Below are 26625 nucleotides of genomic sequence, written 5' to 3'. Positions count from 1 at the left end.
GAGTGAGTGAGTGAGTGAGTGAGTGAGTGAGTGTGAGTGAGTGAGTGAGTGAGTGAGTGAGTGAGTGAGTGAGTGAGTGGTTTTATGCCGCTTTTAGCAATATTCCAGCAATATCACGGCGGGGGACACCAGGATCGGGTGGTCAGGCCGAGTGAGTGAGTGAGTGAGTGAGTGAGTGAGTGAGTGAGTGTGAGTGAGTGAGTGAGTGAGTGAGTGAGTGAGTGAGTGAGTGAGTGAGTGGTTTTATGCCGCTTTTAGCAATATTCCAGCAATATCACGGCGGGGGACACCAGAAATGGGTTTTCACACGGATGTTGTATGAGAACGGCAGCTGCAACCGGGAGGACTGTAGACCGAATTTCGTAGTTTAGATACTTCATTTAAGTCTAACTTTCATACAAAATTGTTCATTTCATACAACGTTTTTCCATTCAAGGCGGGGCGATGGGATAGCCTAGTGGTTAAAGCGTTCGCTCCTCACGCCGATGTTCCTTCCGTGTTCCTTCCCTTCTTTGGCATAATGTGTGAAGTCCATGTCTCGTGTCCCAAGCCGTAATATTTGCTGGAATATTGTTAAAAGCGGCGTAAAAGAATACTCTCACTGAAATAATTGTCGGTGGAATAACATTTAAGGTGAATTGGGGTTAACGGCGTCGCGTTCATGATAAGTGCACGCATATAGCGACGTGCATGCACGTGTGTAGATGTTTATATCCGCTTGTACTAGTACAGAGCTGGTTTTGTAGCGCTAGCCCACTGAGATACCAAGACACAATTTTGGCAGATATTTGTTATGAACATAGAAAGTTTTTTGTCCCTTTTATTAACATGTGTACCCCACTCAGACACAGTATACCGAGCAGACCAGTCCTTGTTATATCCCTTAATGCCGAGCGTCAGGCAAAGTAACAGCAAGTACCATCTTTTAACGTCTTTTGAAATGACGCGGCCAGGGGTTCTATCCACTCCACCAACCAGGCGATCATATGCATCTGTAAGGTTAAAGTGCATAACAAGAATCGACGTAACGAGATATACTGTTTATTATACAAAGACATGTTTCTCTACAGAACCAGTTCCATGTCAGCTCCATCCTAGAATTTACCAAGGACCTTGGTTCCGGTTATGGTAAACTGTCCGCTTAAAACATTGGAACTCATGGCCTTCTTCTGATGGGGCTGCTGGCCTCCCACATAGAGGTTCATCTTGCCTGCAACAAACATCAACATGTGTATCAGTGACTGGGGATTAAGACAATCGAGACTTGAGTCCATCCTCAACATCTCCTGGGCTCGCATCTCGGTAAGTATAAGGCGATTATACTCGTAAGAGGCAACTAACAGGATCGGTTTGTCAGGCTCGCTGAGTTGGTTGATGCATGTCATCATATACCAGTTGCGTGGATCGATGTTCATGATGTCAATCACTAGATTGTCTTGTCCAGACTTGATCACTACAGATTATTCATACAGCTGGAATATTGCTCAGTACCGCGTTAAACAACAAACAAACAAACAAAGCATGTCTGTAAAACTTCTCAAACCCCTGGATCCATTCTCGTGGTTCTCGCGATCTCAAATTACTCGCCCTTTCAGAGATGCAAAAGTATTTACATGTATGTTGAAGATCAGACTGCCGATATATTATGTCCCAAACAAAAGAAAATCAACCCCGCCTGATAGCTCCCTTAGAAGAGACGGATACATTCTCGTACATATCATACCATCACCATACTAAGATGTGAGAATATTGGTAGTTAATGAAGTGTATAATTGAGTTCCTTTTCATTTTAAGCAACAAGATACGATGGATAATAACAAATCAGTGTCTTTATGGTGTATGAAGTAATTTCAGGCAACTTAAATCCCTTTTTAAAGATATCCATCCTTATTTACTGGATGTTATAATTCATTTGCCAAATATGCAAAACCATAACCAACTTCTTGCTGAATAACGGGGATTCATAAAAAACACATCCCTATTTACAGGATGTTACCTTATATGAAACACCATAACCAACGCGTTGCTGAAGAACGGGGATTTTAAAGTTAATAAAGAACCACTTCCCTATTTATAGGATGATATATTACCTTATATGAAACACCATAACCAACGCGTTGGTGAAGAACGGGGATTTTCAATTTAACAAAGAACCACTTCTCTATTTACAGGATGTTATATTCCCTAATATGAAACACCATAACCAACGTGTTACTTAAACGGGGATTTTAAAGTTAATAAAGAACCACTTCTCTATTCACAGGATGTTTTATTCCCTAATATGAAACACCATAACCAACTTGTTGATGAACGTCGTTGAACCTTTTTCACTTTGACCGTCTTAATAAGGCAAATAACGGAAGTTAACAGTTCTCTGTAAATGTCTTAAAACTTTCAGAAATAAATGTGATTAATGTTTTTTTAGTACACATCCGGTAGAACCGATCCAGTGATTGATATCATGAGCATCGATCCACGCAATTTGGTCAGGATGACATGTATCATCCAAGTCAGCGAGCCTGACCACCTGATCCCGTTAGTCGCCTCTTACGACAAGCATAGTCGCCTTTTACAGCAAGCATGGGTTACTGAAGACCTATTCTAGCCCCGGATCTTCACGTTCGGGGACAGGGTTGAGTTGCTGGGATTTTGTATTGAGTTTACATTTTTTATCAGCTACAGCTAGAGAAACCAGATGTTTTTTGTTGAGTCTATGAGCCTGAATTTTTAAAAAGAAAAACACCTTCCAACAATGTAATTTGTGTGGCAGGTAATTTCTTTTTTCCAACAATATGAAGCATTAATATTTTTTAACATGTTCGGGGGGAAAAAATGTTTTTCGATAAAATCCCCACCTCTCCCAGAATATCCAATGTCCCTTAATACACACCTGGTACCACCTTCCACCCATCCTTGTCATCCCACACAGCCAGGTTCTTGTGACTGATTGTAAACTTGAAGGTTGTGTGCTGCCCTTGTTGGACGTACACTCTCCCGAAGGCAACCAGTTTGTACTTCGGCATGTTCAGGGAGCTGTCCGTCCAGGACACATATACCTGGATGATCTAAAAAGACAAAAACAAAGAAATAAACATTGGTGAATATACAGTAAACTACGGTTATAGCGAACTCAAAGGGATCACACATTTTAGTTCGTTATAACCGTAGTTTGTTATAAGTGAGTGAATATGGTTTTACGCAGCTTTTAGCAATATTCCAGCAATATCACGGTGGGGGACACCAGAAATGGGCTTCACACATTGTACCCATGTCGGGAATCGAACCCTGGTCTTCGGCGTGACGAGCGAACGCTTTCACCACTAGGCTAACCGACCGCCCCAGTTTGTTAGAAGCATATATACAGCATATATACAGCAAATGGCAGGGACCTTAAAACCAGTTCGTTATATCCGCCAGTTCGTTATAAGCATGTTCGTTATAAACGTAGTTTACTGTATACAATATTTTACAAATACCCTGTTTATGATGTTCAGCACTATGTTTGACCAACCGATCGCCGTATTTAACGTTGGCTACTGGGTTGGAAGGCAATGAGTGAGTGAGTGAGTGAGTTGGGTTTAACGCCGCTTTTAACAGTATTCCAGTTATATCGCGGCGTGTCAGCTTAATGTGGGAGGAAAGCCCGAAGTGATGCAGGTCTCAGACGTTTACCACTTCGATGAAACCCACGAGCACGGGTATGGAGCTGACAAACCTAGAAACATAATCGGGGCGAACCGGGATTCGAACCCACAATCATAGGTTTCTGGCGTGCCAAAGGGACGCAACTCTGCACAACGAATCGCGGCGCCTTAGACGACTGGGCCACCCGTGCCCCCTGGAAGTCAATGATCAATATGAAGTCAGAGATACTGAAAAAGGATCCCCACGAAAAGAAATAATAATCTATTACTGTTTCTCACTGGAAATACCGCTGTCATTTTGAAAAAAAAATGCCGATTATTACCTGGTCAGTGTTTGAAATGATATTATGGCCTCCAGGAACCTCTGCCTGTCGTACGTAACGCCTTAAATGATCGGTTGGTCAGGTCTGGATCTTTGCTCATAATAATCACTGGATTTATCTGGTCTAGATCCATCATTTAAAGTGGATTTCACCAAGAAGTTACGAACGTTATCTAAACGTTGAATAATGTCGCCGAAACACTGAAAACATGTTGTCCAAAACACAACTATATATGATACCCGTATGAAATACATCAACATTGAAAATGTTTGTTTCATTTTTAGCTACCATCAGACATGGGTGTATACATACTTTTGACCGGTAATTTAAATGTAGATCTCACTGATCAAGCTGACTCTGATGTACAATGAGAATTTTTTTAAACAATATTTATTTCTACTTGGTACAGTGAAAGGGGATTGATAAACAGGCAGACTCTATATAAATATCTCTCCCCATAAACGTTCGATCAAGCAGCAATAGATGGTGATGGTGAAATTGGGTTTAACGTCGCGACCAAGATTATTGCACCTATATAGCGACGTGCATGCACGTGTGTGTGTGTGTGTATGGCTGCTTGTACTAGTCCGGACTGATGCCGATTTATAGTGCTAGCCCACTGAGATACCATGCCGCAGTTTAACATGAATATCCCACTCAGACACAGTATACTGACCCCGAGCCGACCAGTCCTTGTTTTAGCCCCTTAATGCCGAGTGCCAGACAGGGTAACAACAAGTACCATATTTTAACGTCTTTTGGTATGACGCGGCCGGGGATCGAAACCCGGACCTTCCGCTCTCCGGGCGGACGCTCTACTACTAGACCACGGAGGCGGTCGCAGCAGTAGATATACAGTAGTATAGACTTGATATTAAGTCACATGTTGTACATCAAAGGTAAACAGTTGTTGGTGAGATATATGTAAGAGTGCATGTTCAGACAAATCTTTATTTCATCGAGAAGAAATGATGTTTAGAGTCAACGATATTCAGCAGTATTTCTTTGTCTAGGCTGACGTTACCAAACAGGACGGTTCGAAGGTCATATCCATTAACATAATAATAACTTTCAGATCTAATCGAGTATAACTTGGGCGAGTAAATAGGTAGTGTAAAGCACTTTCATTGGAAAAACACATGAACATTCAGCATTATCGCTAACAAATGTTTCAAATTTGTGACCGTTCAGATCACTGTATCCTCGTTTTAACTTGCAGCGGAATATCTGATTTTCGCGTGGAGGCGGAGACTGTGGAAGGTAAAACATTTTTTTTTAAATAATTCATTTCGGCAATTAGGCTCATAGTATTCGTTGGTGTTACGTGTTTCATAATGTGGACAATCCAAGGTTTTTACAGGTACCATATAACATAGATAATGTTGCGTTGTCCCACTTTTCATTCTATAAAACTTGTGAAAGTGCCGTCTTTCTACCAAGGAGGATAGACGCAATGTGAATCAGGTTCACTCATGAGTGAGGGATATGTTTCTTAACGCTGAAGGCAGCACTGTTGCAGTAATATATGTCTACCACCGCTGAAGGCAGCACTATTGCAGTAGTATATGTTTCTTAACGCTGAAGGCAGCACTATTGCAGTAGTATATGTTTCTTAACTCTGAAGGCAGCACTATTGCAGTAGTATATGTTTCTTAACCCCGAAAGCAGCACTATTGCAGTAGTATATGTTTCTTAACGCTGAAGGCAGCACTACTGCAGTAATATATGTTACTTAACACTGAAGAGAGCACTATTGCAGTAATATATGTTTCCTAACGCTAAAGGCAGCACTATTGCAGAAATATATGTTTCTTAATGCTGAAGGCAGTGCTATTGGAGTAGTATATGTTTCTTCACGCTGAAGGCAGCACTATTGCAGTAATATATGCTTCCTACCGCTGAAGGCAGCACTATTGCAGTAATATATGTTTCTTAACACTGAAGACAGCACTATTGCAGTAATATATGTTTCTTAATGCTGCATGCAGCGTTATTGCAGTAATATATGATTCTTAACGCCGAAGACAGCACTATTGCAGTAGTATATGCTTCTTAACGCTATAGGCAGCGGTATTGCAGTAATATATGTTTCTTAACACTGAAGACAGCACTAATGCAGTAGTATATGTTTCTCAACTCTGAAGGCAGCGCTATTGCAGTAATAAATGCTTCTTAACGCCGAAGACAGCAGTATTGCAGTTTTACATGCTTCTTAACGCTGAAGACAGCAGTATTGCAGTAATAAATGCTTCTTAACGCTGAAGGCAGCACTATTGCAGTAGTATATGCTTCTTAACGCTGAAGGCAGCACTATTGCAGTAGTATATGTTTCTTAACACTGAAGGCAGCACCATTGCAGTAATATATGTTACTTAACACTGAAGACAGCACTATTGCAGTAATATATGTTTCCTAACGCTAAAGGCAGCACTATTGCAGAAATATATGTTTCTTAACACTGAAGACAGCACTGTTGCAGTAATATATGTTTCTTAATGCTGAATGCAGCGCTATTGCAGTAATATATGATTCTTAACGCCGAAGACAGCACTATTGCAGTAATATATGTTTCTTAACGTTAAAGGCAGCACTATTGCAGTAGTATATGCTTTTTAACGCTGAAGACAGCGCTAATGCAGTAGTATATGCTTGTTAACGCTGAAGACAGCGCTAATTCAGTAGTGTATGCTTGTTAACGCTGAAGGCAGCACTATTGCAGTACTATATGCTTCTTAACGCTGAAGACAGCGCTAATGCAGTAGTATATGTTTCTCAACTCTGAAGGCAGCGCTATTGCAGTAATATATGCTTCTTAACGCCGAGGACAGCAGTATTGCAGTTATATATGTTTCTTAACACTGAAGGCAGCACCACTGCAGTAGTATATGTTTCTTAACACTGAAGACAGCACTATTACAGTAATATATGTTTCTTAATGCTGAAGGCAAAGCTATTGCAGTAATATCAATATGGCCTGTACATAGCCGACTCTTGAGAAGGACAGTTTAGCAATAAAACGTTGATAAATCAAACTGATAAAAGACAAGCGTCTATACCGACCTCATCAGCGTTGTAATTTCCGGTGTTGCTGACGACGACCTGGCCCTTGAGGTCACTTCCGGCGTTGATGTTGTGGTTGTACTGAAGACCCGAGTAACGCCAGGTGGTGTAGGAGAGCCCGTAGCCGAAAGGATACAACGGGTCGCCCTTGAAGTACCAGTAAGTACGTCTGTCCATCGTGTAGTCAGTCATTGGTGGGATCTGTCAACGTGAGAGCGATACGAGTCTTGATTAGTGTGTATACTGAATGGTGACGCCCGTGAAGATCCGGGAAGGAATAGGTCATCAGCAACCCATGCTTGCCGTAACGGTATCGGGTTGTCAGGCGCGCTGACTTGAGTGATGCATGTCATCATATCCCAATTGCGTGGATCGCTGCTGATGATGTCAATCACTGGATTGTCTGGTCCATACTCGATTATATACAGAATGCCGTCATGCAGCGGCGTTAAACAACAAACAAAGAAAGCTGAATGGTGAACAATGTGTGAAGCCCATCCCCCCCTGCTGTCCCCCGCCGTGATATTGCTGGAATATTGCTAGAAAGCGGCGTAAAAACAATACTCACTCTCCTCCGCCTGTTAACAGTACCATATCAGTATTAAGGAAGCCCCTTGTAAGGGGCGCAGCTAAATGTGTTTCCTCAAATTTGAGCCGCTGTGTTCTCAATCATGCTCTTAGGGCTGTAATTATAGGTTTCATATCTGATGCACCTCCTTTATACCCTTGGGGGAATAATTGGATAACATAGAAGTTCAAGGTAACTTGGTATTGAGAAGGCATAAAAAATTTAACTTGTGATTAATAATAACTTATTTTTGGAATTTGATTAAACTTAGTATACATAATCCCATCGACATTTGGGTGACCTCCGTTTTCAGGTCAAGTTCAACTGAGGTCAAATTAGCAAACTTAAATGTTATGTCATTTCTGATTAATTCATCAGAAACATTTCGATCATTGGAAATTAAGGTCAAGGTCACTAGAGGTCACGACATGTTACAGGACCTATATCTAGGGACATTTATCATCAATTATTTTTAAAATCACATGTGATTAGATGAAATTGAAAGTGAAGTGAGCGTCTAATTACTTGTGTATCTATCATGGAATCTGACGAAACTTTATGGATGTGATATCTTTGGTGGGATCATAGTTTTAGAGTAAGTGAGTGAGTGAGTACGGTTTTACGCCGCTTTTAGCAATATTCCAGCAATATCACGGCGGGGGACACCAGAAATGGGCTTCACACATTGTACCCATGTCGGGAATCGAACCCGGGTCTTCGGCGTGACGAGCGAACGCTTTCACCACTAGGCTAACCGACCGCCCCAGTTTGTTAGAAGCATATATACAGCATATATACAGCAAATGGCAGGGACCTTATGGCAGGGCAAATATTTGTACAAGTAGCACTTGTACAAGTATTCTATATTTAAAAATCGGGACCACCACCACCCGCTGGCGACGGCACTGATATCTATGGTCACACATGGATAAAATGAAGTTTGCTTGTGGGATAGTGGTCTACAAAATTAAAAAAAATGATATGATTTAAAATTTTCTGAGATTTCAACACTTCCAGCAAATACTGATTTTTGAGAATCTACATGGTATAAGTTCCACTTGTCTCAACTACTTTCTGTGAATGGAAACAATTAATTAGGGTTAAGATTAAGGATTTTAGTTAATCTTTGAAACGGGGATTTGGTGGTGCATTTGCTGAACCCTGCTTTGTCCCTCCGTGTACGTGTTTTCCTGGAGCTTTGGACTCCAGTACAAAAGGGTAATGATCTTGTCTTTGGGTTTTAGAGTGAAACCAAACGTTGATAGTACTGATGCGTGGTTATAGCAGATTTCCTCCTGTAGTATCCCACCTGACTGTCACTGGCTGGCACAGTGTACGGCATTTTTGCAGAGGGCACAGAGTAAGGACCATCGTTTGTAAGAACCTTCTGGATTGCCTCCCCTGTTTTTTGATGGGGTATGAAGCAATCAAGTATCGCGGTCACGTGGGGGTTCGCCTCGGCCCACGTGACTTGTAGTGGTCCGCCATTAAACAGAAGAAGGATGATTGGGGTTGACGCAGCTCGTTTACCCACAATTCCTGGTCCACCTTGGACTGAAATTCGAGATCAGTTATCTTAAATGAGATACCATCACACATTATGTCTAAATGAATTTGAGTTTTTATGTTGTTTTATGTTTTATTTCGTCAAACATCTTCAACTATTTAGGCTATATGAACACATTTCTTGTGTGGTAACACGTTTTTCAAAGATTTTATTTTAATATTATATCAGCGGTATTACAAAGTTCAGCAGTGGGTTTTCAATAAGAATATAAACCTAAATGGATCACATATTCGTAGATACTAAATGGAAAGATCGGCAAAATGCTTTCTTTAAGTCTCCATGAATTGACTCACTTTAGCCCGATCAGATCAAGCGTTTAGTAATATGGTTGGTTGGTTGGTTTGCTGTTTGGCCGCACTCAGCAATATTCCAGCTATATGACGGCGGTCTATAAATAATCGAGTCTTGACCAGACAATCCAGTGATTGACATCATGAGCATCGATCCACGCAATTGGGATCGATGACATGCATCAACCAAGCATGGGTTGCCTGACCACACGATCCCGCTAGTCGCCATTTTTGACAAGCATGGGTTGCTGAGGGGTCTCTTGAGGTATTGCCCAAGATGATGAGCACAATAAGGTAGGACTGCTCCCGCAGAATCCTTTTCGTTTGTTCGTACCATGATTGACGACCGTCTTCAGAAGGTCCAGTTGATGTCCTGGGAGACCGACACTGTGGCGGTCGTGACCCTCCCGCTCAATAGTCTGTCCTGAAATAATACAGTTCACATATCGTTAAGATAAACGTCTATGGTCACATCACTTGCGGATAAGATAGCAAGTAAGCAATGTTTGTTTTAAGTTGTTCGTTTGGTACTTAATACTATACAATTGCTGCCTGTAAATAATGAATTCTAGACCAGAATGAGTGAGTGAGGTTTTACGCCGCTTTTAGCAATATTCCAGCAATATTGAGAAGGGAGACGCAGAAATGAGATTCACACATTGTAACCATGTGGGGTAGAACCTGGGTCTTCGGCGTGATGAGCGAACGCTTTACCCTCTAGGTTACCCCGCGCCCAGTCTGGACCAGACAAACCCGTCATTACCTCGTATATTATAAACAATGTCCTACATTGAAGGTGTGTCGTGACACGCAATCCACAAAGTCGATGAGCCTCGACCACTATGAGTAATCGTTGGAATGATTGGTTGGTTGGTTGGTTGTTTAACGCCGCACTCAGCAATATTCCAGCTATATGACGGCGGTCTGTAAATAATCGAGTCTGCCCAAACAATCCAGTGATTAATATCATGAGCATCGATCCACGCAATTGGGATCGATGACATGCATCAACCAAGTCAGCTAGCCTGACCACCTGATCCCGTTAGTCGCCTTTTGCGACAAGCATAGTCACCTTTTACGGCAAGCATGGGTTGCTGAAAACCTATTCTAGCCCGGATCTTCACGGGTAATTGTTGGAATGATGTAACCAAACTTTTAAAATAAACTTCATCTTTGTCTCACATATGTATACTCATACGCGAACATACAAAATACATAAATAATTATGAAAATATTTTTGAAAACATTCCTTACTGTAAATTATTAAACTAAACATGTTTATGTTATTCGGCAACAATCATGACAGGGAGCCACGTCCTGTCCTAGACTGGTTTAGCGGCCCTAGAGCGCTTGCGCTCCTCGCCTGCAGCTGCTATTCCCCTAAAAGCATTTCGCTGAGGTGAAACGTTGACCCATTTCCGTGAAGCGGGTCAGTCTGTCGAAAGGGACGGAGACAGGCCTACAGTGAATCGCTTACGTGAAACGTTGACCCATTTCCGTGTGGCGAAATATTTGCACTTTTCGACAGTGTAAATAATTGACGTATCAGGATACAGGTGTAAACATATGACCATTATGGAGGTAACTCTTATAGATGTATATTTCATGGTAAAAATAACAACCGCACTCACAGCGTTTTATGTCTAAATTTTAACAATATATGCATGCCTCCATGAGCAGATTTACCTCATTATGAAATAATATTACAACATTGTAGCTATTATGTTACTTTGAAAAGACTAATTATGAAAAATAATATTGATAACTTTACCACTGTAGATATATCAATGTTCCTTGAAAACAATAACAAAGTTTCAGGAAGTCATTGTTGTGAAAACATATTACCAGTTTTGTGTTCATAATATGTTTGCTTACTAGTTTAATATTTCATATTTAAACTGAAATGTGCCATGTTCTCGTTCTTACTTTTGAAGGTACAACAAGCAAAAAACAATTTGGTTTACCTTCTGTGTTACACATGTGCGCTTTATGACAGTACAGGTACTTGCATCAATAGTTAAGTATGCTACAAAATGTCTTTGCGCCATGTTGTATTTCTGGATCAAAGGTTTCTTGTTGATAGTGTAGAGGGAACCGATGGCGAGTCGTCGAAGGTGCTGCAGTTCGCTGAACAGAGTTGCGTCCCTTAGACGTGCCAGAAACCTATGATCGTGGGCTCGAATGACTATTTTTCTAGGTTTGTCAGCACCACGAAAATAGCCGTTAGTTTCAACCAAAATGTTAAATCTAACGGACCGACCATTTGATATCCTGGGTGTGCCTGGGATTTTGAATCGAGATTAAATATTTTCCAGCTCCAGCTCCACAACCAGATATGTTCTTTATTCAAAAGTATGAGCCTGCATTTTATTTATTTATTTATTTATTTATTTATTTATTTATTTATTTATTTATTTATTTATTTATTTATTTAATTTCATTCATTCATTCATTCATTCATTCATTCATTCATTCATTCATTTATTTATTTATTATTAATATTTTTATTTATTTATTTATTTTTATATGCTTTTTGTTTCTATTTATTTGTATTTAATATATATATATATATGTTTATTTATTTTATTTATTTATTTATTTATTTTTATTTTTATTAAATTTAATTATTATTTTTTATTTTTTTTTTTTTTTGGGGGGGGCTGATAGTTATCTTCCTCAGTTACCAAATACGATTTGTTGTGATGGTCGCACATGTTGGAGAAAGGAGAAGACTTCTATGCTTCGACGTAAATGAGGAGCCAGTGTTCGGGGAGTCGACGATGTGTGTTTGAGTAACTAGAAATGTTGTGCCCTGTGCCATGGTGCCAGTGCATCAGAATAAACCCTCGAACTACGAGGTAACTGCGAGTTGCACGTGCGAAAGCGTGCCCAGTGGGGTATCGCTATACGTATTGTCCCAGTCAGTCTATAACTTACCTCCTCCAAGACACACAAATATTGCATCGACGCCACTAACAGCACTGATGACGTCATTGTTTTTGAGCTGATTACAGGTCACACCGTCGCCGCAGCCACTTTTATAGTTCACGTGATTAGCCAGGTTTTTCAAACCATCGAGAGCGCTGTCCACAAAATTATGGTCTGTGTAGGATGCATAATCTCCTCTGATGTCGTTCTTGTTGTCTGACATCGGACCGACCACCTAGTGAGACATACAGGTGATTTTGTTACAAGGGAGAAACACCAAGAAGAAGCTTTGTTTGTTTGTTGTTTAGCAATATGCCAGCTGTATGACGGCGGCCTGTAAATAATCTATTCTTGACCAGACAATTCAGTGATTTAAATACTAGTATATTACGAGCAACGTTTGTTTGTTGTTTAACGCCGCACTCAGCAATATTCCATCTATATGACGGTGGTCTGTAAATAATCGCGTGGGGACCAGACATTCCAGTGTTTGCCATCATGCATCTATCCACGCAATTGGGATACAATGACATACATCAACCAAGTATGCGAGTAAGGCCACCCGATCCCGTTAGTGGCCTCTTACGACAAGCATAATCGCCTTTTACGGCAAGCATGGGTTGCTGAAGACCTATTCTACCCCGGATCTTCGATCCACACCGACAGGTTACGTTGACATGCACGCAACAACGTCACCGAGCCAGACCAGCCTTTCCATTAATTCTCCTCGTACGACCAGCAGAAGTTGACAGGGGCTCATTCTGACCGGAATCCCAACGGGTTCCGAGTTTTGTCGCTTCTTACAACAAACAATGGGGTGCTTTGGGACAATTCTACCCCGGGTCCTAGACAAACATGACTAGCGCGTCGACGGAGACAAGAATGTGAAACGTGACTAACATAAATCACTGAGTTAATGCATGTCATCGAATCCCAATTGCGAAGATAGAAACTATACACTCATACTTGATGGTGGCAAACAAGAATGATTTTTTCGATGGAGATTATCTCCCTTTTACACTCAACGGAATCTGTTTCGTTGGACAAATGATACTTCCGTCGTTGTCTTTGATGTACACACGATACATGCATGTGATGTTGATGATGTTGATGTTGATGACGATGTGACTAAGCATGTATTACACAGAATACTCACAGCAATTGTATTCAGTTTAGCCTTGAGAGGAAGATAGTTGTTCTCGTTCTTGAGCAGGACAAAGCTCTTCATGGCTGCCTCGAGAGCAAGAGCGATGTGGTCTTTGTTCAGCACATCTTTGTGTACATCCAGATTGTTATAGGGATTCATGCTGGGCGGGTCGAACTCTCCTAGTCTCATTCGGGTGTAGATCAAAGGCTTCATCTGGTCCCGGACAAAAGTCTCAGATATTTTCCCTTGTTTGACTGCATCCGCTGCAACATTAATGTTAGAAGATGTAAGGGTGCGAACAACGCTTCTTTGGCTTCTTGGGGGCACGGGTGGCCCAGTTGTTTAAAGCGCCACGATTTGCTGTGCAGAGTTGCGTCCCTTGGGCACGCCAGAAACCTATGATTGTGGGTTCGAATCCCGGTTCGCCCCGATTATGTTTCTAGGTTTGTCAGCACCATACCCGTGCTCGTGGGTTTCACCGAAGTGGTAAACGTCTTAGACCTGCATCACTTCGGGCTTTCCTCCCACATTAAGCTGTCACGCCGTGATATAACTTGAATACTGTTAAAAGCGGTGTCAAACCCAACTCACTCACTCACTCTTTGGCTTCTTGTCTTCCACTTCACAGCGTCTTTTGTTTGTTTGTTTAACGCTGACTCGGCAATATCCAAGCTATGTGACGGTTTGTGTAGTTAATAGGCTCAGATCAAACAATCCAGTGATTGACATCACGAGAATCATGTTTTGTTTGTTGATTGTATAACGCCGCACTAAGCAGTTTTAACGAGATATGACGGCGGTCTGTAAATTATCGAGCCTGGACCAGACATGTTTTGTATTATAGTGAATCAAGCATGTTTTGTATCATAGTGAACCAAACATGTTTTGATATCATTGTGAACCAAGCATGTTTTGTATCAGTGAACCAAGCATGTTTTGTAATATAGTGAACCAAGCATGTTTTGTTTCATCGTGAACCAAGCATGTTTTGTATTATAGTGAACCAAGCATGTTTGTATCATAGTGAACCAAGCATGTTTTGTAATATTTTGTACCAAGCATGTTTGTATAATAGTGAACCAAGCATGTTTTGTAATATTTTGAACCAAGCATGTTTTGTATCATCGTGAACCAAGCATGTTTTGTATCCTAGTGAACCAAGCATGTTTTGTATTATAGCGAACCAAGCATGTTTTGCATCATAGTGAACCAAGCATGTTTTGTGTCATAGTGAACCAAGCATGTTTTGTATTATAGTGAACGAAGCATGTTTTGTATCATAGTGAACCAAGCATGTTTTGTATTATAGTGAACCAAGCATGTTTAATATCATCGTGAACCAAGCATGTTTTGTATCACTGTTAACCAAGCATGTTTTGCATTAGACTTGTCCATGGATGTTTTGCATCATAATAGACAAAAATGGTTTGCATCATAGTGAACCAAGCATGTTTTGTATCATAGTGAACCAAGCACATTTTGTATCATAGTGAACCAAGCATGTTTTGTATCATAGTGAACCAAGCACGTTTTGTATCATAGTGAACCAAGCATGTTTTGTATCAGTGAACCAAACATGTTTTGTATCATAGTGAACCAGTATGTTTTGCATCATAGTGAACCAAGCATGTTTTGCATCATAGTGAACCAAGCATGTTTTGCATCATAGTGAACCAGTATGTTTTGCATCAAAGTGAACCAATATGTTTTGCATCATAGTGAACCAGTATGTTTTGTCTGCCTTGTTGCCTACCCAGCACGTACCCAACTCGAGGTATGCCCGGCCAGTGCCCCCTTCCACCTCCAGGTTACAGCCAGCCTTCAGACAGGCTACAGCAGCCTCCATCTTCGTCTTGAATAACTTGCGATGATAGATCATCATCATGATCTCCCCCGCGTCGGCTGCAATGTAACCCTTGAAGTTCCGCTCCCCTCGTAGGATGTCAGTGAGGATCTCCTTGTTGGCACACGCCGGGACGCCGTTAACGCTGCGGGAGATACTCATGGTCAAAAGTCACGCAAAGGTAATGTTGACATATTCTCTTGAGACCAGCATAGGTCGCTTTGGTCCTATTCTAACCCGACATCCCCGAGAACATGGAGACGTTCCATGGAGAAATAATGAAAGAGTTATAATTTAAGCCCCAGTTGTTTGTTTGTAGGATCCCCAGGGAGCTGAGAATGAAAATCGAGTGCTCACTGATCCATTGACCGGGGTAATAATAGTGTCGCGCTATGAGCATCCACTTGGTGAATGGAATCAGGCGCATTTTAATGCACTTATTATTATTATTATTTAACGCCGCACTCAGCATTATTTCAGCTATATGACGGCGGTCTGTAAATAATCGACATTATGAGCATCGATCCACGCAATTGGGATCGATGACATGCATCAACCTAGTCAGCAAGCATCACCACCCGTTCCCGTTAGTCGACAAGCATAGTCGCCTTAAACGGAAGCATGTGTTACTGAAGACCTGTTCTACCCCGGATCTTCACGGGAATAAGCCCCAGTTGATTACATTAAGATACATTATCAATCCTAACGTGTTCTAAAAGCGTCCTTGATATAATTTTCAAATACATCCACGAGTTGTTGACAGGTATCAATTTATTTTCATCCACGTGAGAACTCATAGTAAGGTACTTGAAAAGAGACTAGCATAAAAAGGTATCACCTTGGCCTATGTCGTAAAAGCGTCTTTGACGTCATCAGCTATTACTGTTCACACTACAATAGTATGACATCACATTACAGCCAACGCGTACTTACAGGTTATAGGAACAGATGAGACTGTAGGCTCCGGCCTCGACGCATCTCCTGAACGGCGGCAGAAAATACGTCCTCAAGTCACGAGTGCTTACCTGGTTCATGATAAATGGGAAACTCTTGGATAATGCCAACCATATTAAAATGTTATTGCAACAATCAAAGGTTTCAAATGACAATAATCCCCTCTGATTGAAACAGCCGCACTTGACGGCCGCATCATATTTTAGAAGAGCACTTCTTTCTTTATCAACGTGAGGTGAAATGGGGTTAAACGTCGCGTCCAAGATTATTGAACTTATACAGAGGCGTGCATGCGCGTATGTGTGTGTGTGTGTGTGTGTGTGTGTGTGTGTGTGTGTGTGTGTGTGTGTATGTGGCTGCTTGTATTAGTCCGGACTAATGCCGATTTTATAGTGCTAGCCTAATGAGATACCATGCCGCAGTTTAACATGAATACCCAACTCAGACACAGTATACTGACTCCGAGCCGACCATTCCTGCTACAGTTTGTAAAATGGAATCTGTGGCAGGTTAATTTAGCGTGAAAATAAAATGATTCACTGAAGACTTGTGTGAAAAACGAATTTGCAACGAAATGACCCTTACCATGCTTGAGACGTTGTTAGTTTGTGCCTAAAAGGGCAAAATTTAATTAATTTTTAATTCTTTTTAATTCAAATTATATTTTGATGAATAAAACCACGTAAAAGTAGTCTTCTTTGGGTGCGAACTGAGTGCCAGTACAGTTTATTTGTGGGATATACAATCTTCAAGAAAAGAAACGCAAAGGCTAACTGTGAAAAGAGTTACTGTGTTCAATTAAATGGGTATAATTTAATTAATTGATTGACACAAGGATGAAACTTAGCATGGTGATAGTCACGTGTTCTGTAGACATAATGGCAACACTGATGGTCCTGTCACACGGATACGTACTGCTCTTCACCTCCTTGGCACAGACTAAATCTACGGGTTCTGTCCTGTGGAATTCTCCCATATTCTTCCTGCAACGCGTTTGCCCAGTGCGAGTGTCTGTGGTGTATGTTGACGTTGACGTTGACGTTGACGTTCACGTCTATCGAGTTCACCCCACAGATAATCTATCGGGTTCCGATCCGGAGATCTTGAAGGCCATAGCAAGACATTGACGTTTGTATTATGATGGAAGGCAACAATGCCACAAGCTGTGTGTTGTGTAGCGTTGTCATGTTGACCATCGGTTGATAATCGGAAGATGCTGAGGCTGAAGAATTTGGCCGATGTAAGGATTTGCTGTCAGATTTCCTTTGAACGACCACAAAGTCAGATCTCCGTGTACATGGCCAACCACACCATCCCACTCCCGGCACCGAATCTGTCGACCTGTCGAACGCAGTTCGCAGCCACACGTTCCTTTCGACGAAGGTGGACACGCTGTCATCCATCTCGGTGTCGGAGAAGAAATCGTTATTCGTCAGTGAACTCGACTCTCCGACATCTTCTTCGTGTTCATGCCTGTACGATGCTGTTTTTTTAGTGTGGATCCTCCATTGGCAATAAGTTCAAGGTCATCCATGTATAGGAGGTGAGTAAGGGGTGTTGGGGATCTGTACTGAGGAGGCCCAGGATGATACCCTTCCTCTTTGCTATGCAAAATGCTTAAAGGATTTTATGACAAACAGAAAAGCAAAGGCCAGAAGGAATCGCCCTGAAATATTTCTCTTCTAAGAGAAATGGGTTCCGAAGTCACCACCTGCCCCTGCGAATACATCTCAAGTTGAGTTGACCAGCAATTCATTAAAGACTTGAGTAAAACAAGTAGTCGCTCGGGGAGGTCAATACATTCCAGTGATTTCCGAATCCATTCGTGAGGTACAAAATCATAAGCTTTTCTGTAGTCTATCCAACACACTGAGAGGTTACGGTGGTAAGTTTTTGGGCGGAAGTTTTAAGGGTCAGTCAGATCACCTTTCTTTGGGAGAAGTATTGTTAGCCCTTTGCCCAACTAAGGTGGAACATCCCCTTATGCACAAGAGAATTTAAACAGTAAAGGCGTTTTGACACATGGGAACAGTTTCCAATACAGGATTCGAAAACCATCAGGCCCTGGCGCCGTATTTGATATGGACTTTTTAATTACATTTTTCAGGCAATCAGGTGTAATGAAACACACCAATGGTGCTGGGAAAAGACCACAACTGTTTCCAAAACCTTTCACTGGAATCCATGATAGGTCTTTTCTCATCACTGCCATTCGGTGCATTTAGTTGCCTGTAAAAGTGTTTTTCATTGGATTTGAACAATTTGTTTTGTTTTATGAACTGATTTTTCTTGTCCATCTCTATTTTTCTTTCTGTTCAAACCTTTAACTTTACCTTCAGAGAATCAAGTTGTTGTTGTTGTTATTAAAAACATCAACAACACATTTTCAAAAGGTTCGTTGTCATGACATCACGAGATAACGACGTTTTAGGCGAAGGTAATTTTAAAACATCCAATACACGAGTCTTACTTTGGGGTCAAAGTCATGTCTACTGATAGGCCAGTCTTCAGGACCCCCGGATATGACGTAGTGCTTGCACCCGGAACTGGTCCTCACGTAGCGGGTATCGTTTCCGTGAAGGCCCTTCACGTGCATGTAGCCGAGTTCACCGACGTGGAACGGGTCCTCCCCGAAAGTCTCCTGGGATGAATAAAGTGACAGTCCGTGAATGTTGTTGAGATAATAAATAAATAAATAAATAAATAAAAGCGACAAAACACTTTCCATATTCATTAAAATTATCAGCTAAAGGCAGAGTCGATTGCTCGATTCCGACTTTATAATGAGCATGTGTTATATGTATATCACAGAGTGCTGATACCAAGAGTTCGCGAAAAGGTGGGCGTATCCAGTCCCACCGGTGGCACCCGTCACAAACACATGCAAGTGACTGAGTGGGTATAGTTTTACGCCGCCTTTAAGCAATATTCCAGCAATATCACGCCGGGGGACACCAGAAATGGGCTTCTCACATTATACTCATGTTGGAATCGATACAATTACAAAGGCAAGTTAGTTGTTCATTTGAAAAAACACGGGAACATATGGCACAACTTAAAATAGGGAACTGCATCGGTCACTATTTTTGTCACTGATGCGTCAAATTTGGAAATGTCCTCCACATGTCGACAATAAACCTTTTTAAAAGCTTGAGTGAGGTCTTGAATGTTGTACCCTTGATCAAACAACTTCTGAGCAAGAGTCGTATGACGCTTTTTGAAACCTTGGTAGAAAGAACATTGCTAGATTGTATCTCAGGAAAGTTGTGAAAGGTTCTCAAATGTAAACACCAAAGGCTGGAGCTTCTGGAATAAGACACCTTCTAATATAATGTGTAGCGAGGCCGTTTTTCAACATGGCAGGTATTTCACAGAACAGAGGATGAGCGGGCAGAATGTGGAACAAACGCATAAAAAGGGATGCGAGAAAGTGCCATGCGTATATCCGAGACAATCTGCGAGATTTAAAAAAACATGTCATACTGTCTGGAAAAGTTCAATGAGTGAGCTTCATTACCTTTTTACCTCAATATAGCAAGCATGTAGCTAGCTACATCCATTACCAATAGTACACATGTACAGACTGTATTGCTCGCTACATCTACTACCAATAATACACATGTACAGACTGTATTGCTCGCTACATCTACTACCGGTAGTACACATGTACAGACTGTATTGCTCGCTACATCTACTACCAATAATACACATGTACAGACTGTATTGCTCGCTACATCTACTACCAATAATACACATGTACAGACTGGATTGCTCGCTTTATCCACTACCATTAGTATCATGAGCATCGATCCACGCATTTGGGATCGATGACATGCATCAACCAAGTCAGCGAGCCTGACCACCCGATCCTGTTAGTCGCCTCTTACGACAAGCGTAGTCGCCTTGTACGGCAAGCATGGGTTGCTGAAGACCTATTCTAACCCGGATCTTCACGGGTATATGGATTGATTAATGGTGACAACTTTAAGAAAGTAGATTTTCTTATTTACCTGCCCTCTGCCCCAGCGAGGATCTCTAAATGTGTCGACATTAGGGCTGAAACAGCTGGCGGCCATATGTATTTGCATTTTTGCGTGACGCGCCATGTAGTAGTTGAAGTAGGCCCGCACTTCCGTACTGGTGGCTACGGCCATCCGGTACACAAGGTCCGCACTGAAGAAAAGGTCACGTGACGTTGTCAACACCAGAGAATGATAGGTCTCAATCATCCAACGAAACAGATTCCAGTAATTAATTACATATTCAACTGTTGGGAATAACCATAAACGACTAAAGTACAATAAACTACGGTTATAACGAATTTAAGGGGCCAGCAAATTTAGGTCGTAATAACCGTTGTTCGTTATGAGCACATATATAACATAATTACAGCAAATGGATGGGACCAAAAACAGTTCGTTATATCCGCCAGTTCGTTATAAGCGTGTTCGTTATAAATGTAGTTTACTGTATTGTGTAAAGTAAAGAATGAAAAAGAATTTCAACGTGGTACGATTGACATGACCAAACACAACAAATTTCTACCAAACTGTATTTCGTATTGGAATATAAATATAAGCGACAAAACCCTTTCAATTTTCAAATGAAATTTCTGCTTAAGGCAGGGTCGAGTGTACGATTTTGAGCACGTGTGCATGAAATACATGCTAATGATATGGTAGGAATCATACAATGAACTTTGCCTTTAGCAGAGATTTGGAAAGGGTTGTGTCGCTTTTATTTATTTAAAAACAAAGCGTGGGGTGAAATTCAGCCAAAGCCCTGAGGGTGGGTGTTGATGGTGTGTGTGGGTGTGAGTGTGTTTAACGCTGCTTTAAACAGTGTTTCAATTTTACCATGGCAAATGACATTTTTGTTGGAGAAAAAACCCTCGTGACAAATTATGAAGTAAATAATAATTTTATTATTTTACAAGGTGTGGTTCAGCTGATATAAACCGAGGAGCAAAAATAAACTATGCCTCCCGATTAATTTTATAAAAAAATTCTTACCCCAGTCTACAAATTTATATTTACATATTTTCCTGCAGATTACCTTTACAAACTGTTGCAGGAATGAGTGATGGTTAAATAATTAAATTCTACAAAAGTTCTCTCAATTTTCAAATTACATCAAAACAAATTCCAGGTATACTTCCTTTTGTCCCTTTTTATAAACATATTCGATATTAAATATTTTTCTTGCCACACACTACTGACTTGGGGAACGTTTGTCGTCCGAGCAGTCGCAATGATGACATCAGAGCGACTGTGTGAAAATGGTGTGACAATGTTGTGACAATGTTGTGGCAATAGTGTAACAGTAGTGTGACAATAGCGGGACAATGGTGTGACACTAGTTTGACAATAGCGTGACAATAGCGTGACAATGGTGTGACAATAGCGTGACAATAGTGTGAATAATGTGACAATAGCGGGACAATGGTGTGACAATAGTTTGACAATAGCGTGGCAATAATGTGACAATAGCGGGACAATGGTGTGACAATAGTTTGACAATAGCGTGGCAATAATGTGACAATAGCGTGACAATGGTGTGACAATAGTTTGACAATAGCGTGGCAATAATGTGACAATAGCGTGACAATGGTGTGACAATAGTTTGACAATAGCGTGGCAATAATGTGACAATAGCGGGACAATGGTGTGGCAATAATGTGACAATAGCGGGACAATAGCGGGACAATGGTGTGACAATAGCGTGACAATAGTGTGACAATAGTTTGACAATAGCGTGACAATGGTGTGACAATAGCGGGACAATAGCGGGACAAAATAATGTGACAATAGCGGGACAATGGTGTGACAATAGTTTGACAATAGCGTGGCAATAATGTGACAACAGCGTGACAATGGTGTGACAATAGGGTAACAATGGTGTGACCATAGTGTTAGACTAGAGTGACAAGGTACAGGTTATATATGCGCACGAAAACCCAAACTATCATATGAGGGAGTTAAAATATTCATAAATGTTTTTTACAAAATTTGAGCCAAACGCTGTAATTCTTCCATAGGAACTGATCGTTTCGCATTCCGGGGCCCTGGGATTTTTCTTCCTTTTAATCAGTCAGTGTTCCAAACATCTTTTTTCCTCTGAAAGCAGCAGGCAAATCTCTCTTTCGCCTTCTAAACACTTGATGACATTGACACAGATTGAAGACTTTATCAACTTAAATCAGTTTCTATATCTTTGTATATCTGTCATTGCACCAGTGTGTGCTCCATCTGGAATTCCAGTGTACAATCCCAATTAAACCCTACTTTATGACCTTGCTCAACCAGCTCTTTGTGAAATAGATAAACGCATATATAGTGTGTCTCAAGGCCAGAAGTGATAATTAGAAAGAGGCTGGGTCCTTTTAAGGCCGCTTTGAAATGTACTGGCGCTTTGTTAGCATTCAAAGGATACTTCAACACTTTACTTTTTGAAATATAATTTGATTTAAAACTTTAAGAAATTAAACACAATTTCGCATAATTCACAAATGCTTGGCAGTTTAGTCAATTTATCTTTAAAAATCAAAACATTTGCATTTTCGGCACCTATTTACAACATTTCAACATGGTAGTGATCATGTGGGCGCAAATTCATTTCATGGGGTGTGTGTGTGGGGGGGGGGGGGGGGGGGGGGGGGGGGTGGAGCGCCCTGAGTAATGCAGGCCTCGGACGTTTACCACTTTGGTGAAAGAACCTCACGAGCACGGGTATGGTGTTGACAAACCTAGCAGCATAATCAGGGCTCGAATCCATTATCACAAGTTCCTGGCACAACCTCCTACGCAGCGCGTGCCACCTTCGTTACACTCTCTGTAACATTGCTGCCGTCAAGAATCATAAAATTTGCCGATTCGTCACCTCTCTCACTGAGGCCGCCATGCGCCGAAACGGCCAATCAGAATACGCGTCAGGATACAATCTCATTAAAATCAGATCTTAGTTCTCGCTACCGCTAAACAAAGATCTGAGGACATCACATTACGGGTCACGCCAGACCGGCTTTGCGCGAACTTTGACCGAAAAATGGAATGACCAATCAGAAGGCAGCTCTCTCGTGTTGTACGGCACTTATTTCACACAGATTTCAAAACAAATAATTCACGTAACTCACATTGTGATACTATGTTGCGGATATTTTGTCCAGTGGCGATTTTTACAAATTTGATTGTAACAGACCAAGGTGTATAGACAATGGACCAGTGACTACATATAACAAACAAAAGTAAATTTCAAACCGATTAATAAAATACGCGTAGTACTGAAAATTAGAATGTGTAAAGTGCAATAATCTTGGACGCGACGTTTAACCCCATATCAACTCACTTCCAAATTTTTAGGGGGCACGGGTGGCCCATTCGTCTAAGGGGCCGCGATTCGCTGTGCAGAGTTGCGTCTCTTGGGCACGCCAGAAACCTATGATTGTGGGTTCGAATCCCGATTCGCCCCGATCATGTTTCTAGATTTGTCAGCACCATACCCGTGCTCGTGGGTTTCACCGAAGTGGTAAACGTCTGGGACCTGCATCACTTCGAGCTTTCCTTCCACATTAAGCTCACACGCCGTGATACAACTGGAATACTGTTAAAAGTGGCGTTAAACCCAAGTCACTCACTCACTCCAAATATATTGTTGAGGTGAGATGAAATGGGGTTTAACGTCGCGTCCAAGATGTTTGCGCTTACATAGCGACGTGCATGTCGACAGCGCAATGTAACTCTCTCAGAAATATCGATGTCGATATCGAACTGGAAAAAGGCTCGCTGAACGCGACAAGTGAATCAATGTCGATATGTAAAGTAGTTTGACTTGACAGCAAGAATGAGTTTAGTTTTACGCCGCCTTGAACAATATTTATATGAACAATTACACGACAGTTAGATGACGGCTTGACGTCTTCATAAACCATGCTTGCCGTAAAAGGCAAAAAGGTAAAATATGTTCATTTCAGACACTAGATGGTTAATACTGACCCGTGAAGATCCGGGGTAGAGTAGGTCTTCAGCAAACCATACTTGCCGTAAAAGGCGACTATGCTTGCCGTAAAAGACGACTAACGGGATCAGGTGGTTAGGCTCACTGACTTGGTTGTTGCATGTCATCGTATCCCACTTGCGTGGATCCATGCTCATGATGTCAATCACTTGATTGTCTGGTCCAGACTCGATTATATACGGACCGCCGTCATATAGATGGCTATTGCTGAGTGCGGCGTTAAACAACAAACAAACAAAACCTGACGCAATACAGAAGGAAAAGAAGTCGGGGCGGTTAAATGTACCAAATAGCTTGTCACAAAACAAAATGTACGGCAAAGGTAAGCGTTTTGTATACACGGGACGATTCTACAGCATATAAAGACTCACTCAAAGGAGGCACCAATTCCTATAAACTGTGGAAACCCAGTGGCGTTCTTTGCGACATCCCCACGGCCACAGTTGGTCCACCAGGCGTAGTTCTTGATTCCCAGGTGCGGGATTGCTGGAGACTCGCCTGGTGGACACAGAACCAACAACATCGACTACACATGCAACATCGCCACCGATGAAAAACAAAGCCATTGCGAAAACAGAAGAAATGCACGCCCTCTTTTTCAACTAAGATACCCAACACTCATAACGGTGCTTGGTGCTTAAAGAATCAACTCGTCTCTGAAAATCTGGATTCGAATCCCAAAATGGGCTCAATGTTGTGTCACATTAAGGAAAGTAGTCTTTCTCTAATATTTGTTATAAGGGTACGGACCCGTGAAGATCTGGGGTAGATTAGGTCTTCAGCAACCCATGCTTGTCTCCCCGTGAAGATCCTGGGTAGAAGAGGTCTTCAGCAACCCATGCTTTCTGTAGAAGGCGATTATGCTTGTCGTAAGAGGCGACAAACGGGAACGGGTGGTCAGGCTCGATGACTTGGTTGATGCATGTCATCGTATCCCAACTGCGTAGATCGATGCTCATGATGTCTATCAGTGGATGGTCTGGTACAGACACGACTATTTACAGACTGCCGTCATATATAGCTGGAATATTGCTGAGTGCGGCGGTAAACAACAGACAAATAAACAAATATAAGCGTACGAAAGGCTAACGGTGCCACTTTCTCGTTATTTCAATGACAATAGAAGTAACGAGAAAATATTCGAAATTACGAAAAATAAACGAATTAACGAGAAAAATCTGGAAATGTTGCGAAAATATTATATTAATTAAAATAATGAGAACAATATCTCGATTTAAAGAAATTCATTTATGGTAACAAAGTGGCACCAATGTTTTCGAATAAAGGCAAGCGGATTCATGCAGTAAGTAATTCCTGGAGGAACCAGGTATTTTGTTTGGATCGTTTGAGCGAAGTCTCCGAAGACTCACCTTGACCGCTGGCCAGTTGGACTTGTATCTCCTGCAAGGTCATACGACTGACGAGGTCATCCACCCTAGCATCCCACCCCAGGTTGGTGTTCTGGTACGGCAGCGCGCCATGAGCAACGTGCACGGCTGCAACACACACGACGACGACGACGAGTGAAGCCATCATGGTGACACAGTGAAATTCGTGAAACGGTTCTTTTATAGGCGCCAGATATCAGAATGCTGTGGGCTAAAACAATTTTTGAGTCAGGCTAAATATAATGTTGTCTATCGTAATGACGTCTTATCAAATCCTTGGCCTGAATCAACCGTGAAATAAAAATTATGCTGAGTCAGAAATCAACTTTAACATTGTTATCATAGTAAAGTTCGGACGGTTTGGTGTGTTTGTTTGTTGTTTAACGCCTCCCTCGGTAATTATCGTAAGAGGCGACTAACGGGATCGGGTGGTCAGGCTCGCTGACTTGGTTGATGCATATCATCGATCCCAAATGCGTCATCACTGGATTGTCTGGTCCAGACTCGATTATGTACATACCGCCGTCATATAGCTGGAATATTTCTGAGTGCGGCGTTAAACAAACAAACAAACAAACAAAGAAAGAAAGAAAGAAAGTTGTATTCCACACAGTCTAGTGATTGACATCATGAGCATCGATCTACGCAATTGGGATACAATGACAAGCACTGACCAAGTCAGCGAGCCTGGGCTGCTGAGCACACAATCTAACCCGGATAGTCACGCGTCCGGACGATTTTGAAAGTTAAGATTAATGAACATGGTTGTGACTTAAATCTTTTAGAATACGGGGCGGTCGGGTAGCCTAGTGGTTAAAGCGTTCGCTCGTCACGCCCAAGACCCGGGTTCGATTCCCGACATGGGTAAAATGTGTGAAGCCCATTTCTGGTGTCCCCGCA

At 41.6% G+C, this 26625-nt stretch overlaps 1 protein-coding gene across 1 annotated transcript; it reads right to left on the bottom strand.

Annotated features, from left to right (window-relative positions):
- Nucleotides 1-1025: 1025 nt before the first annotated feature.
- Nucleotides 1026-25870, bottom strand: LOC124117543 (beta-xylosidase/alpha-L-arabinofuranosidase 2-like). Its single transcript, XM_048380776.1, has 13 exons — nucleotides 25708-25870; nucleotides 24709-24835; nucleotides 20335-20497; nucleotides 18795-18965; nucleotides 16304-16395; nucleotides 15292-15515; nucleotides 13537-13790; nucleotides 12390-12615; nucleotides 9787-9876; nucleotides 8905-9149; nucleotides 7028-7228; nucleotides 2891-3065; nucleotides 1026-1210 (listed from the first exon to the last, which is right to left on the bottom strand). Exons 1-13 carry the CDS (start codon nucleotides 25868-25870, stop codon nucleotides 1095-1097), a joined length of 2247 nt encoding a protein of 748 aa, XP_048236733.1. The 3' UTR covers nucleotides 1026-1094.
- Between the last annotated feature and the right edge of the window lie 755 nt (nucleotides 25871-26625).

This window comes from Haliotis rufescens, unplaced genomic scaffold (assembly GCF_023055435.1).
Source record: "Haliotis rufescens isolate VD_foot unplaced genomic scaffold, xgHalRufe1.0.p SCAF_33, whole genome shotgun sequence".
Taxonomy (NCBI): domain Eukaryota; kingdom Metazoa; phylum Mollusca; class Gastropoda; order Lepetellida; family Haliotidae; genus Haliotis; species Haliotis rufescens.
The sequence above is the reverse complement of the archived record's forward strand: the minus strand, read 5'-3'. Positions and strand labels throughout refer to the sequence as shown.

Excerpts from the sequence above, each read along its gene's own strand:
- LOC124117543 (XM_048380776.1), bottom strand. The coding sequence starts at position 25,870 with ATGGCTTCACTCGTCGTCGTCGTCGTGTGTGTTGCAGCCGTGCACGTT. Across the intron at positions 20,498-24,708 it reads GGAATTGGTGCCTCCTTTGA|TGCGGACCTTGTGTACCGGA; the intron begins GTGAGTCTTTAT and ends CCTTTTCTTCAG. Across the intron at positions 9,877-12,389 it reads ATTTGTGTGTCTTGGAGGAG|GACAGACTATTGAGCGGGAG; the intron begins GTAAGTTATAGA and ends GTATTATTTCAG.